General features: G+C 38.5%; 1 protein-coding gene across 10 annotated transcripts in view; it reads right to left on the bottom strand.

Annotated features, from left to right (window-relative positions):
- LOC108161998 (protein bunched, class 1/class 3/D/E isoforms) overlaps window positions 1–16,815 on the bottom strand; it is a 109,143-nt gene that overhangs the window by 54,892 nt on the left and 37,436 nt on the right. For 2 of the 10 annotated variants that reach the window (XR_004473121.1, XR_004473122.1), the window contains one exon: window positions 6,285–8,972. The exons of 7 other annotated variants lie outside the window; for them this stretch is intronic. Coding sequence is in view for 1 of the 3 variants with exons in the window: in XM_033393971.1 (XP_033249862.1) it covers window positions 6,285–6,343 (59 nt within the window). In the remaining 2 variants the exon portion in view is untranslated. Of the gene's footprint in view, window positions 1–6,284; window positions 8,973–16,815 lie in introns of those variants that run through there. One more of the 10 variants, XM_033393971.1, reaches the window with a different exon arrangement.

Genomic DNA, 16,815 nt, shown 5'->3' with positions numbered 1-16,815 from the left:
ACGACCCTGACTTTGACCTCCCTCCGCAATAGTCACAACAACATTCCAGTCACGTTCTAAAGAGGCGGCCCCCCAAGTACTTTTTGTCAAGTGGTCCACACACTTCTGAGCCCAAAAAGTACTCAAAGGGAAGGCAGCAAGGTGGGGGTTTCCATCCAAAGAGTTGTTGGCAGTGGCGGTGGAAACCTTGAGTTTTTCCTTTGCCGCCCCGCCCCCTACCCCCATCCACTGGCGCACTCAATTGAAACTGACACACGGCGCCGCAGCAGCAGCAGCAGCAGCAGCATGCCCCAGCATGGGGCCAAACAAAACATTTTGCCTTGAAAAATGTATTCATAATGGAAAAAAATGTCTCCCCGTTTGAAAATGAAATGCAAGTCTCATTGTTTGACAAGGATTCCTATTCTTTTTCTCATTCTCATTCTCCTTCTATTTGTTGTGGCACGTGGTCTGGAGCAGAGCCTTGGGGATGCGGATGCAACTTGGGAGTATTAAGAGATTACGTTTATTAGGGTTTCCCCTTGGTTCATCAAGCCTGTAAAGTGGGGCTTTAAAGCACGAGAAAGAAACGTAATCTAGTTGAGGCCATCATGCAAATGATGACCATACAAATTATTGCTTGTGTCCATGGATTATAGAGAAATCACATATAAATTGCATAGTGGCGTCGGTGGAAGAATAATCTATTCAGATGTTGAATAGAAAAGAACTACCGTCGTAACCATTACGGAGGTTTAATCCCCTCCTCCCAGTTCTGATTCGTAGAATTTTTGCATTGACGGTTTTCCATGCAGCACAACGTTTGGAGTCGCGGCACACGTGCTGCGACACTACAATACCCTGTACTAGATCGAAACTGGATTTGCTTTTGGATGCACTCAAAATCCTAATATTCTGTTCGAAAGCCAGGTGTTCAAACTGCCAAAAAACGAATACAATATATTTGAGCGCTCTTTAAGGGGTTCCTTCTAGCTGTGACATGAATTTCCATGAATTTAATATATTTTACAGCTTGAAACCAGTAATCAGCTGTTAATACCCGATACAAAAAAGAGTGCAGGGTCGATTTTCTGCATTAAAAGAGGATCTAGGGTTGTATTTTTATACAAAAAAGTATTTTTCGAACTAAAGACATCTGAAATCAAAATATTTGCGTATTTTTTATAAAGAAACATTCAAAGTCTCTTAGAATCATTCGTAGTTAATGGTTTGTTTCGTCATAATGTCATTCGAAAAGAATGTACCCTTTCACTGAGGGGAAACTTTGACAGCGAATCCATGTCTTACGCATTATTCGACGAGAGTGGTAGAAATTATATGAGACCATTATTTCTTAACAGCAAATTTTAAGTAATTTTTTTTTTAAATGCACTTTAAATATTTTTAAACTTCCAATTTTAATTTGTTTCCTTTTAAGTCCCTTTGAGTTTAGTTCCCAAAATTCTGTTCTAGTTATGAACTGAATTTTCTTGTGCTTCGTAAATCAATTTTGAAGAAAATCGTACGCTCAATAAAAATAAAAATCATTTAAGCATGAAATTTATGCACATCATGGAGCATCAAAGCCATGGCCCTCTCTCCCTCACCCTTTGTATCTGTATCTACTCTTTTTTCCAAGTATCTGTTGGCGGATTCACGCAGCGACTTCAGAATGAAATTATGCAAAGTGCTTTTTGAGTGCGTGTGTATCTGTGTGTGCAAGTGTGTTCACGCGTCATTGAGCTAGGGTGGAAAGGGGGAAGGGGAGGGGAGGGGAGGTAGGCGAAAGTCCTGCCAAGGATTGAAGCTCGAAGGACTCGTCAAGCGCTACGAAAAGCGCATTGCTAGTGCGCTACAACAGAAATCGCTTTTCCCTATCCCCACCCCGCCCCTTCCACCCACAGATACACACACGAACACTCGCACACACACAGAGAGAGAAGAATCATGACCTTGACCTGAAAATTGCGCCATGAGAAGCGTACTCCTTCTCTCGCTCCCTCTCTCTCTCTCTCTTTCTTCGCTCTCTATGTGTATCTCCGTCTCTTTCTGCCTGTATCTCCATGTGAATGGGCTAGCAGAAAAATACGAAACATGAACATGTTGTTATTTGAGTTGTTTAGTTCCAGTTCTTTGTTGCAGATGCAGATACACAGATGCACAGACACATAGATACACACACAGCAGCACGAAGCCCACGCTCAAATGCAGCCACAGATACACGGAAACATAGATACATAATTGTTGTTGTAGCTGTGTGTGTGTGCATGCGTGTGTGTGTGAAATTGCAAATGTGGGTCGTGGTTGATGTTCTCTTTGGGTCTTCCCCCCCCTACACTCCTCCCCGACCCTCTCCAAATCTCGTCACGTACGATGGCTTTTCACGATGATTTTTCTTCTTTTTTTCGCCCCCTAGTTTTCCTTCAGTTTTCTTCAGCTGCAACTTCTTTGTTGGTCAATTGTTGGCGCCAAATGCAGTCAAGGACTTAAGCCTTGCAGAAATGATTTCATCACGTAAATGTCAGAGTACATAGAGAGTATCTGATTGTGTATAGAGAAGGCCTGTTGATGGCATCTTTAAAAATTACATGGCATTGAAACAATCATATTTCAGGTTTATATTTTTTGAGAGCATTCTTATGGATGGCGTTATAAAGGAGATAGATAGAGGGGAAAATGTATTGATAAGCAGACATATTACGAAACCAATTTGGTAGAGGATTTGTAAGGAACAAACTTCAAGGAACAAGAAACATACAGTTATCATTTAATATGAAAGGCAAGAACTTGTCTCATTATATACAAACACTTTAATATTTTAATTTTTAGTCCCAAGATTCCTTAAAAAGAAAACTCAAACCAAAAACTAAGTTGTAGAACCCTTATGCTTCCGACGACTGTTCTCATTGCCAGATCGGGCCGTTGCCGATGGTCTGGCAGCGCCATAAACTTTTTAAAATTTTAGACATGTTGGCAGCTCTGTTTGAAGCCCTGTAAATTCATAAATTCTCAAATAAGGAGCCTTTTTTTTCGTAACTGATTGATAATTCTATAATATAATTATATAATTCTTCTGATAATTTCTAGAAGTTTATCGTTTTATTCAATCGCTTGAACCCCCTTGTTCTGCTTTAGTTATGATTTCACGAGTTCCAAGACTGAACTAGAGAACTAGATAACGGAGTTGGTTCAAGAGAACCAATAAAAGAACCAATAACCAAAAAAAATAAGTGCAAAGGAAATCTAGAAAATACCTGAAAGATCTGCCAATAACCGAACAAATTTATAAAATTTGTAATAAAAAACTAAGACCATTAGAGCTAGATGTAAAGTTTAGCGTTATAAAAGTCCTCCCCTCTCTAATAGTTGGTAATACTACGATATATTATAAAAGCTTGCCAGATGTTCATTTAATGTTTTCTGACATATAAAAATTTACTTCTGGTTTTTTAAAATTAATTAAAAGACGTGTACTGTTTAAGTTCATCAAAAAATAGGTGGCATTCTCATTACGGAAAGGTGGAAAAATTCTTTAAAAATTTCTTAAAAGGTTGCAAGATACAAAAAGGTTGCCAGATAGCAAAGATTTCCAGATTTAGAAAAGGTTGCCAGATGCTGGACTCCAACTTATATCAACGTTTCGTATATATATTCGTATATTTAACACACTCTCCCAAATGACTTAATTCAATCGTTAATTCAAGTATATGGTTCATTAATTTCTTTAATTTTAGCCTGGATAGAGCTCTCTCAATTGAATATTTATTTAATTGATTTATCATTTAATCATTAGTCAATAAATACAACAACCAAAGTCCCATTGCCATTAGATCATTAAAGAGCCAATAAAAATCCATACAAAAACCGCCTCGAGCCGCCTTAAGCCGGTTCGAGTTCATCAAGATTCGTTTACTTGAGAACGAAACGAAAACAAAAATGCACAAAACGCGATACGCTTAATAGACAAAACATCGATTAAGTGAACCAGAAGCCAGATGTTATTTCTCTCTCAGATACAGACGACTCTGTGTGTGTGTGTGTGTGTGGGGCAGTTCTCAACCAATTATCAGCATGAAAAGATCTCACATCTAAATATGCCTTTTTCCCTAACCAAAATTGGCATATAATAGAGGTAGAGTTGCATTCAAGCGAATAGAGATCTTTTTTGATTATTTTTTTGGGGTGTGTTTTGGTAACCGCCTCCCCCTCCAAATGTTGAGGTCACCAGTCATCAATATTGCGTATACGCTGCGTTGACGTGACGCCTTTGTGACTGCCAACAGAAAATAAAGAAGGAAAGCCCCCATAACCAGACAAAGACAGGCATGGACCTCCCCCAACAAGAACGTCAGGGAAATGAATAAAAGTCCAACTTTCAAGTAAAAATTGCGTAATCAAAAGGGGGCGGGTGCCTTTCTATGGTTTTACCAAACGAAAATAAGCTTACAAAAAAAAAAAACTACTATCGAAAACAAAAGAAGAAACGAAAGCAGCATAAGAAGAAATGGGGAATGAGGGAAAACCCCCGAAGGAAAAAATCAATGAATTTTCGTTGTCTAAGAAATGCCTTCAATAATTTTTGCACATTTAAATCAAAATTTTTGTGGGCCAGTTTCTCCCATATTTATCGATCTGGTATTAATGGATATTTTTTTGGCTTTCGGCGAAGAAGGACATTTTTATTGGCGCACCATTAAGGACGCCCTGACATTGAAGGCAAAGTGCCAGTCAAGGCGATTAAATGTTGGCCTTTCATTCTGGCTCCCTTCCTCTCTCTCTCTCTTTGAGTCCATCCTTGGGTTTCAAGAACTAGTAGGCAACTATCGTACATTGGTAAGTGTAAACATTACATGCCACAATCCACACATTTGGGGGTTGTTTTTTCCCCATCAATTTTTTTGGGGGAGTTTGTTAGAAGGAAGCGGTGTTATGTTGATTTTTATGGCCTGTGGCCAGTTTTCTGGGTGGTTTCCTCACGCTTTATGTCAGAGAACTAGTTCTTAATGGCAGGAGCCTACAAAATATGTTCACTGCTACGTAAACGATGAAAATTTGGAAAGATTTTATAGTTTCAATAGGTAAATGGTCGCAACACAACGGACCTTTTATAGGTCCAAGTGAGCTTGGGGGCGGGAGGCTCTTATCCCCCCCCTCCCGGCTACCGCCTTAACCTAACCCAACCTAGGTAAATGGTCTTGGATGTACTTCTATTTATTTTGTATACCTATAGTTTTTGGAAGCATTTATGCCATATTTTTAAAGAAAAATGTATGATTATTTTGCTACTATATGGATATATGGATACGAATACCCAATGAATCTGAGTCGTTTAAATATTTGTAAAGTAAAATTATGCGTTTCATTACCGGAAAATATTAGGAATATATGTAGTAGTAATTATGTAAACGCAATTAATTCTTATTTTAACCAATAAATAAACTAAAATTATGTGGAATTTATTGTACTTTCATAGAAGCCAACTTTCAAGCAGGGATTAAAGATTAAAGACACAATGAAATTCCTGTTAATTAATAATTTTAAAATGTTTAATCGTTACTAAAAAAAAAATGTTTCCTTTTCCAAACATTAAAAGGTAGAATAATAATAATAAAAATAAATAGTTAAAAAAAGTAGTTAATAATAATAATAATAATTACTTAATTTTTTTTATATTTCATATTTGTATTATTTTTATTTTTTTATTTTATATTTGCATTATTTTTTATTTTATTTTTTATAGTTGTTTTATATGTATTATTTTTTTTTATATTTTATATTTGTATTATTTTTTTTTATATTTTATATTTGAATTATTTTTTTTTATATTTTATATTTGTATTTTTTTTTTTTATATTTTATATTTTTATTATTTTTTATGTTATTTATGTTAATTTATTTTCAAAGAATCCTCTCCCAAGTTAACATATTTCACCATTCATTAGGCCTCAAAAATATCCCAAAATTCCCCACCATTTAGACCCGTTCAACTTCTAACCTCTGACCTCACCCAATCACACCAAGAAAATACCCAAAAAAAGAGATAAATTACAGGGCGAAAAGGGGGTGGCAGAGACACCCCACCCTTCCCTTCCCCACCCATCCCGTCCAGTAGTAAATGTGATGTTCGTTTAATGTTGATAAAAATGTTAAGAATAATTCGATAATTTGCCATTTATTTTGTCATAAATATAAAAAAAAGAAACCCAAAAACAAAACGGAGAACGGACAAACACAAAACGAACACAGAAACGCAGGAACACACAGATTTAATAACAAAAATTTAGAATTGGGGGTCTCCACATTACCTTTTAATAAATATATTTCCGTTATTAAAAGCAATTTCTAAATTGTTTTTGTTTTCCATGAATGAAATGTTGTATTATTTTCTTGTTGGCTGCTTCTATTGGGGTAATTATCAACGGTTGATAAATGAATGAATGGGAATGGGACCAAAACCAACAAATAGGCGCGAAATTCTAGAATAATATCTAGGGCTATTAGAGCAAGCGAGAGATAGCGAGAGAGAGAGAGACGGAGCGCGCGTATCAGGGGAATATAAATATATATATTCTCAGAGAGAGCGAGTGAAAGAGAGCACTTATACACGTTTTTTTGTATGAAAGATTTTTCTTTTTAAATGCAGATATTTTTCTTTTGATTACGGATTTTATATAATCCCTTTAGCACTTTTATTTATATTTTATAGATATTTAATTTATTTAATTCTCTGCACATTCACACATGCACTCGCACACACACACACAGATACCAAACGGTCTGACAGTCCGACGACGACTGAATGACTGACGGACAACCGAGCAGCGCAAAACTCTTCCGCGTTTCGCACAACAACACGAAAATTTCCTTTCTCGGATTCAAAAAAAGGGGGGGATTTTAGCCTTACACACACAAAAAAAAGTACAAACATTTGCAGCTTTTGGGTCCTACAGAATTGTTGTTGATTTTTGCAATGTTTTATATAAAGTTTTGTTTGGTTTTTTGTGCTGGGAAGCCAGCCAAAGTGTGGATTGACAATCGAACGGCACTGACTGAGGGTAGGATTTGTATTATTTTGTTTTTTTCTGTTTTTGTTGCTGCTTTGCAACATGCAGATGAGAGAGACAGAGTGTGGGAGAGCAAGCGCTCTGGGCGGCTGCAAGAGAGAGGGAAAGCCCCCGCATGCCACGTGAGAGAGAGGCCCCGTGTTTTTGGGTAAAGAAAGTGGGTGAATTTCTCTCTCTCTCTCTTTCTCCCACTCGGGCATAAGTGATTTTTATTTCCCTTCCCACATTAAAAATTTCCTTTTATCTAATTAGCTCTCTCTTTCGCCCTGGGGCTCTCTCTCCCTCTCTCTCTTTCTGTTTCGATTACTGTATACATACATAAATATAGAATATATATAGCCATGAATGGAGCATAAACAACACCTGCTCCTCGTAGCTCTCTCTCTCTCTCTGGCGCCTGCGCAAATGCCCAACGAAAACGTGCTCGATAAAAGGGAAATTCTCGTTATTTTATGGTCATCAGTGGGAGACCCACACGAGAGAGAGAGAGAGAGAGAGAGAGAGAGAAAGAGAGAGAGAGAGACAGAGTGTGTGTGCAGAAATGAACACTGACGCTGTACAGCTATTTCCCTTCGACTGTCCCAATTTGAATTGTTCTTTTTTGCTTTCTTGTCGACTAAAATAATTACACCAATTTATAAATTATCAATGAGGCTAAGCAGCGACATTTCCAAAGGACCTTCCTCCAGTCAAGGCTTCTAAGGAATGCAATTTTATAAATATTACAAAACACAACGGGGGAGGAAGTATTTCAATGACAAGGTAAATCAATGTCGGAATTGGCATGTCAGGAATTTTCATTGTTTTTCTAGTTTGAACAACAAGGGCGCCCCTATAGGCCCCAGGGGGCATTCTAAGGACATCCAAACATTAATTGCATATACATGTGTATGTCGGATGTCTCCCCTCTCTATCTTCCATCTCCCTCGCTTCTGCTCCGCTTCCAAGTGGAGCATGACCTACATACTCGAATAAACAAAGCATAAGAAATCAACTATGCGAATGTATGTTCAGAAAAGCACAACTTCAGACCCAGCAAAACAACAATTCCGGCCAGACCATACTTATGGCGGAGACTGTGCAGAGAGGCATTGGCAGGGTTTCGTTAAGACATAGAAAAGCTAGCCTGATTATGTTTTTCGAGAGCCAATCAAACAGGGGGTTTCCTTTTTCATTAATTTTGGAGTGGCAGCGAATATTAGACTTTAAGTTTAGGCGGAGTCACCAGGCGTATACGTAATACTGACGTAGAAGGAGGGCAACAGAACAGAGTTGTGTATCTATGTACATAAGGAGCAATAATTCTAAAGCATCAGAATATTATGTTTATTTCATAAGAATAAATTTCTTTTCTTATGCCTTTTTTAATGTAAATTTAAAATAAAAGTCCACCCATTGAAAAGTACCAAAGAAAATGCCCCAGAATTCAAAGCACAATATACATGTCGTGTGCTTAATTAGCCGGAATGATGACTGACTCAAGGCTCACCGAAAGGGTGGGTAATAAATTGAAATTTTAATTCCAATATAAATTTATTGACTGAAGTTCTATACAAAATTTTTCAAGTATTCCTTTTTTATTCTAAATAAACAAATAATTTCCCTAAAAACTACATTTATATAGCATACTTTGCAGAATACCTACTATTGCCAAATGCCAGGCTCTTGGAATATTCCACTTAAAATATGCTATGAAATGTTAGATACGAATATAACACCCCCTCTGACAAGAGCCCATTTATCATGCCATATAAAGTTTGGCCAAGATAAGACTTTGAGTGAGCAAACATTGGCTCAGACTAATGGAAACTAACTAATGGAAAACCACCATAAAGATATTGTAAGCCCACAGAACAGATATAAAGCTCTAGTACTTACGTAAGATATCTACATATAGACATTTCAAAGGGTTTTTTTCTATCAACATACCTGTAAATAAAAGAAAGAATTTATTAATACAAAAATCGTTGAAAATAAATCTAATTCATATTCGTAATGTCTATCATAGTCTCTAATGACATACCATCGATTGAAGACTTTTTCAAGAAGCCTGTTCTTTTGGGTAAACATTTTTCGATAAGATAAACCTTTGGGAAACTGATTAGACGGCCCAGCTTTTATAAATGTGTACATAAATACTGTATACTTTTTATGATGGCCAGCGCACATTGGAAACTACTTTATAAAGCAATCATCGGTCGCCCAGACAGCGGGCCAGAAAAGTAAACAAAACTGGTTGTCCGTTGTAATTTTACACAAGGCGCACACACATGGGTGCAGTCGGTCAGAGACCAGTTCTGTAAAAGGTCGCCAACGCCACCTCGATAGTCACGATCAATACGGGCTCCACTTTCAAAAATGTGTGTTTTATTTCCAAAGTCCAAAGGCGAGCAAATCTTTGGTGGATAGAACGAGTCTAGTCATCGTATTGATAAATAAATTATTATAAACTATGATTTATGTCTGGCACGAAAGTTTGATCTATGGCTGGTTTGGTCTGGGAAAGTGATAATTGGTGGTGGACTTTGGACTGCCGAATAGGAGGGACTTGGGGGCAGATCAAAAGAGACCATATTAAGGGGTTTTTTTTTTAAGTTTGGGACTGAAAAAAGATACAAGTACGGGTATAACGAGATACACCACATTGTGAGATAGGCCCTATAGGACTAGTTGCTAGTTTATCTGTTCCGCTAATAGATATAGTATCATTTACTGCCAGTGCATTGTAGCTAATATTTAAATAAATGGGTAATTGATAATTGAAATATATATAACTAAAGAAGGACACGTTCGCTTGGACAAGTCATCTATAAAATATGATATAATATTATTATTTTTTCTTCTTTTAGGACAAGTCCTAAGAAACAATGAAAAGTTATAGCCCTGCTTGAATAACCTTTTAAATATATATCGTCTATATAATACCTATTATATTTTCTATCTTTTATCTGAAAATATTGTTCAACCTCCACTTGCGGATAGCTTCTTTAAGTTCATCAACATGATCTACGGGTTTTTGAACCTCAAAGCTCTTATGAAGGACTTCATTTATTTGTATTTCTCATATCTGAAGAGCAACATTAAGTGCAAAAAACTTACTGGTATATCTTATCTTGCTATACAAATCCCCACACAAGAAACAGATAAAGAATAAATTTGATCTCAGTTCATACATATTTTCCAGTGAATTTCCAACCTCTTTCCGCTTAAAAATGTTTATTCAATAAACCCTCCCAATCAATTCAATTTAATAAATTCTTTTCTTTATCCAAAAACTCTAACCAACAGAGCAGGCAGTACTCCAACACGTGCTCGACGAAGCTCACCTGAGCAAAGAGGTTAGGATTGATAACCCACATATAGTGCATTGATAAGAGTTTCCACAACAAAAGTAAACCAAATGGAAATTATATGACTCCAGAAGTGGAGAAGAGGCATACCATTAGGCCTGTTAAAGAGGGGTGTAGGCGGGGAGAGGGATCAATGAAACTGAAATGCAATCGACACAAGAAGCTCTCGAAAGCGCGCCAAAAGCCAAACAAAAGCTTGAATTCAAAGAGAGCGCAAGCCGATCAAGAGAGAGAGAGAGCTAACGAGAGAGCGCGGGCGACTGGAGAGCACGCGACAATTGTGAGAGAGAGAGCGAACCAGAGGAACAACAAAAGCTAAACCGGCACAAAACGACAACAAGAGCCGAACAGAGCGACACACGAACAACGAACACGAAACAGCAGCAACAACAAGCCCCCCACCGACACCGACGGCGAACGACCATCATCGCCATTCAACATCGTCCAACACGAACGAAGGTACGCTCAGTGCGACACCGAACGTCGTACCTGTTGTGTGTGTTTGAGAGTTGAGTTTGAGTCTGAGCTGCATCGAATTTGTTGTTTGTAGACCATATAAAAAACTAAAAGCGTAAAACGGCAGTGGCCCTCCATCAACCAGCAACAGTTGTCCGGCCCAAAAGAGATCTAATTGAGGACAAACCAATATCAACTCAACCCCTAACCAGAAAGAACAACAGAGACCCTACAAAGCCACAAGAGTGAAGGGAGAACCCGAAGCCGAAGCAAACATGTTTGAAGTCGCCTGCCTGATGTTCATCTGCCCTTGGCTCATACTCGTCGCCCTCATGCTTATCGCCATGACTGTACTCTAGGCAGAGACAAAGGAGGAGCAGCAGCCAACAGAATGTAGATTGACCCAAATGGTGGATGGGCACACAAATTGCAACATCTTTTGGCAATGTGCCCGCATCATCATCAGCAATGAACAAAAGAATTTCCCTCTTACTTTGCCACCCAAATATTCCTATGAAAATGTGCTTTGATTGTTTTTAGTTTTGTTTTTGTTTTGTTAAAGAGTGAATTGTGATTTAAATGTAGTTTAAGGGCTTACTTGTACCTAATATGTATATACCCGTACTTTTAATTATGCATTAAGCTTAAAAAATAAACTAAGAAACAATATTTTTTAATGGTTGCTGTTAAGGGAAACACTTAAAAATGATTGCCTGCGGAATACATAATTCTTTGGTTAATTTTAAATCATTTAGCCTTTGAAAACCAGTTTAAAGCAAGCGTTGATTCGCTCTGCTGCTCGGCGGGGGCAGTAATCCGACACGTTGTTAATAAACAAATCAGAAACAGAGGAGAGGCAGCAGTGATGCGATTTACAAGATCGTAAATACCCTACAATCAAGAAAGCGGAAGGTTTTTGGGGTTGTTTGGTTATGTATAGTATAAAAATAGTATAAAAAAAAAAGAGATTTCTACTATATAATTTCCATTAGTTGCATTAAATAAGGAAATACAACGATACCCCTCACAGGCAAAGGTTGGCCCTGGCCCCCTCCTCCGCCGCACTCCATTAACAAAGGCCTTTCGAAATCAAACAACTGTCATATATAAACATTTTTATATAGTATCAGCCACACCGTTATCTATAATATACAGCTGTCGTATCTATTGAGCGATAAGCAAGGAAGTCTAATTTGGGATATGACTTAGCCCAATCAAAGTAGCTTTACACAATATTATATTATTCCAGAGAGGCTACCTGAAAGTGGTTTATTTTTGGCCTCAAACTCCCCCCCCCCCCCCCCCCTAAAACAAACCAAGTATAATTCCCCACGTACTTGTTAAAAAAAAAAGTGAAAGTTTGGTCACAAAAATAAAAGTGAAAAATAATTACACGTGTAGTTTGTCTTTTTATACACCTAGTATACCCCCCTTTTGGGCGGTCTCTTGGCCACAAAAGAAACAAAAGAGTTGAGCGCGCAAAGCAGTCATAAATAAATAAAATTTAAATCAAACAAAAACAAGACAGCGCCCCGGGTCCAGTCAATCCAGTTCTTTGTTTGCGGTTAATTTGTAAAGATTTATTTTGCATACTATATTTGGCTTTTTCTGTTTTCTGTTTGGTTGTAAGCAAACAAGAGAAGTTTTCTCTTTGGCAATTGGCTTGATGTCAGTGAACCTCATTAGCTAATGGAGCACCACACATCCACAGGGCAGATGAATCTACTTAATTTACTTGTACTTGAAGAAGCTCCATGTAATTGTATTAGTGAGCTTGCCAAAGCTTTGCTTTAGAATCGAGTAAAGCTGGCTTGGTGCGATTTATTGGTGTGCATCTGTGTGTTGCGTATGTGTGAAAGCTCAATCAAAGCAAAGGGAAAGAGACTTTGAAGGCGGTGACATTATGGCATTGTGATTATTCGGTTATATAGAGTGAAAAGAAGTCTTATTTGAAATAATCTAGACATCCTTTGAAGAAATAAATATGTATGTATGAAGAAACCTCTTCCCTTAACCATAATATATGTCTTTGTATTAGTGAGCTTCCAAAGCTTTCGCCTCAGAACTAATGGGAGTAGTTAAAGCTCTCTTCCCTATATAATAATCCCCCCCTTCTAGTCTTTCTAGTCAACCAATTAGCACTGTCTTTTGTTTTGGTCACATTCCAATTGCTTCTTGTGCAAACGAACAAATATTTTGACTTGCTTGATGTTTAACCAACGAATACGAGGCCGAGCAAATGTTGACCCATCGATGACTAAGTAAAAATCAACTGCCAAATTCCCGTACTTTTGCTTCAATTTTTGAAAGGGGTGAGTGTGGGCCTGGAAAATGCAACAATTCGTGGAAAAATGCCCTCTGCAAAGACACATCGCGTGTCTGGGTCGCCCAACAGGCAATTTCGGTAATGAAGGGTGGACGACTAGGACTAGGTGGGTGCAACAGCAGTGCAATCACCTCCGCCGTAACGTAACGGAACGGAACGGAAGAAGACCTTTTTGTGGGTCAGCAGGACTGCAATTGTTGTTGTTGCTGGAGTATAAATTTTGAATGTTTACATTTTCTCGTGCTGTTGAATCGGTTTCTGTTGTTTTTGTTGCCCCTGCCGATGTCTGTGTGGGGTGTGCCCTTAGCTTTTTCTGCATTGCATTTGCATTTGCATCCCCGCCGCAATGGGCACTATGAACTCGTAGTTCCGGTACCGAGACACAAGTCAACGCTGGCCGGCCAGGCCACAGTTCATTGCTCTAATTTTCCGAACAACAATAGCAGAATATATGCATCGAATGGGCTGTAGGCAAACCGTACTGAATCGAGGCGGCACGTTCTCAGATATTATAATTTTTTTTTGTTATATGACTATACACGGTACTATCGAGAGTACCAGGGTATATTATTCCTTTTCCTGTACCCTGAGCCTCTCGCTCTTGTGGTCCTCCTCTCTGAGCGAGCAACTCTCGCTAGCCAAAGAGTACAGCAAAGGAATAGGGAAGTGTAGCAGAGGCAAAGGAAGAGACAGCAAAAGATCATACAATAAGAATAATCTCGTAGTAAACAAATCTATTGACAAAAGAGCCCAAAATATACACAGATTAATCCTACGATCCCACATACTATATTCTCATGGATTTAATATACAATCAGAAGGCAGTGACTCGTATCTAGTGGTCTTCTATATCTATATCCCTCATAATTTTATAATTTTCCTTTAGTTACTCCCACTCCAAGCCCGATTACAGGGTATCCTACTGCCTCAATTCCACACTCGATAGTTCTTACGTGTTTTTTGTGTTTGGTTTTCGGGCAAAGTATTTTTTATCGCTGGCCATTAAATCGCACATTTCGCACATAATTAAATGCAAAATGGCAGAGCGAATGGGCAGCCGCAGGCTGGCTAAAATCAAGTTACAACTAATCATAATTTCAGCGTTGTTTTTCACATTTCCACATGTTTTCTTTGCCTTTTCTTTTCTTTTTTGCGGTTGCAATTGCAGTTGCATTGTTGCAATGTTGCAGCAGCAGTTGCTTTGAAGTTTTCAATAGCCTCTGGCGTTGGGTTTTTTTCTTGTGTCTTGGGAATTGCCTATGCAATGATTCGAAATGGGCGGCAACACTTTTCTTTTCTTTTGGTGGCATTTTGGGCTTGTCATGGAGCTTGTGGATGCCTGGAGGGCATACAATGACCTGCTTTGTTGGGGTCCCTCTATAATGGATAGTGATTAGCGGAACTTTTAGTCCAACTTATTATAAATACAATATTTATTGCTTTAAGGACAAGACTTTCCATCAACAGAAAGAGTATATTTCCTTCACCTTTCACGTTCTGCATTGCCTTTTTAATTGCCATAAATTAAACCAAGTTTATCCATAATTTTCGGCATTTCGCAACCATAAAATTGCATTGCTTGAAGTTTCATAAGAATTTCCCTGGATTATGCAAAAAAACAATAAAGTGAAAACTTGTATCTGTCGACAGTTTTTGCCGTCTTTTTGTTTGCCGTTTTGCGTCGCCAGAATGTCTGCCACGTTATTAGCTGCCCCCTCTTGGACGGTGGGGCGCGTCCTCTCTGTGGGTGGGCGTCGTCGTGTGTAACCCGAAACCATAATGAACTTAAAGATTCCAGAAAATATAGTTGTCGACCACATTTTGGGGTTTCTTTTGCAACATTTTTGTGGGTGGGCCTCCACCCAAAAGGTGGCTTAAACTGTCTCACCTTTCTTGGTACCCCACCCCTAGCAGCCCCCTGTTGACGGCTCAAATAAACGCCGCTAAATGGCCAAACAGAATCTGCTTTTGCTCGGCTTCTGTTTAACATTTGCCACGTGGCTGACTGGGAAGCTCCCTCTGGACTGGGAAGGGGGAAAAATAATTACAATTTTAGCTTTTCCTTCGGTCAACAGGGGTCAAAACAAAATGAAATATCTTTTGGGGGGAGATTTATTAATGGTTTTCTGGGTTTAATTTAACATCTGGTGGCTATTCTTTTTTGCTTTCTGCTAGGAGGTATTAAAACCGATAAACAATAAATATTATATCCCAAAAAGTCGATTACAAATTACCAGGGAAATCCTCCATCGATGAGTCTTTGAAGTGAAAAGTTAACATAGAAAAAAACATTTGTTTTTATCGATAAAATAATTCTCGATTATAATCGAATCCATACCAACACCGAGGAGGATCGTTGATTCAAAGCTGCAAATCGAACAAAGACCAGAAGATCCCATCAGTTTCCTACTAAACAAACACCAATCACAGTCCACTCTAGCACCTACTTTGACGTTTTACAATAACAATTCAAAGCAGTTTTCATCCCACACCTCCACCACTCGAGCACCTGGCCCTACCCCAAAGACCTTGAATCTCATACGATCCGATCGTTCTGAGCTGCATACAAAGTTGCGGCTGTCGGATCACTATCAACTATCAACTGATTCTAAAGTTCAATCGGAATCTAACAAGATGATGCATGCAGGCACGCCTCGTAGTTCTCTTAATTGCGGAGACTGTGTTTATGCAACCACGCCATATCTCATCAAGAAATATTCTAGGGGAAACACAATACGATACACAAAGCGCGGTAATTAAAGTAATTAAAAGCCAGAAACGTTAATCGATGCGGCAAAGGCAATAGGCGACGAAGCCGCAATAAAAGTGAAATTTGACATGCCCCACACGATATATCAAAAAATATACGGCAATTTAAGTGAATTGATATGGGGAGGGAGGATCTTGTAGTCGGGAAACCCAAAGGTAGACAAGTAAACAAAAAAGAACCATTCACGTGTGAACGTGGAAGGAGAAGGGCTGGCTAGGAGAAAATTACAGAATTCGTGTAAAACTATTTCTCCATTTTTGTGTATTTTATTTTGAAATAAAGACAAAATAATAGCAAAATGTGTAACGAGCAACACAGAAATGATACAATGAGCAGCGCAAAGCCACTCTTTCGTAGCCCTAGAAACCTAAACTTCTGCCAAAATGTTTGAACGTTCGGTGACCTTCTATTGAATCCTCCCTCGCTGTAAGAGGAGCTGCCATTGTTGAGGTTTTGCACTTTAATAAAATATGGCATTGGGGCACACACGTGTCCGTTAGTCAGTGCATTTTCCATGCCATGCCCCCCCTTTGCGGCTCACACAATAGACACTTTAAGTGGCAGCCATTTAAATATAATTTGCCGCACATTGCAATGCAAAAATAGAATAAAGCAAACTGTATCTACAGCTAAAGGTTTGCCTGTGGCTTGGTGGGGGATAGGGTACAAAATTAACGATTTCCAGTGAACGAACGAACGACGAACGATGGTGGTGCCAGACATTATGGCGTCGACATTCAGCTCTCGTTGTGTGTCTTTCTCTATGGCTTGATGTCTCTTCCTCTCTGTCAACGCTGTCTTTGCCCTGTCCATGTCCATGTCTATGTCTATTCCTATTGCTAATGCTAATGTAATCACATCGATTAGTAT

This window comes from Drosophila miranda, chromosome 4 (genome assembly GCF_003369915.1).
Source record: "Drosophila miranda strain MSH22 chromosome 4, D.miranda_PacBio2.1, whole genome shotgun sequence".
Lineage (NCBI taxonomy): Eukaryota > Metazoa > Arthropoda > Insecta > Diptera > Drosophilidae > Drosophila > Drosophila miranda.
This window is presented reverse-complemented; position numbering and strand designations above follow the sequence as displayed.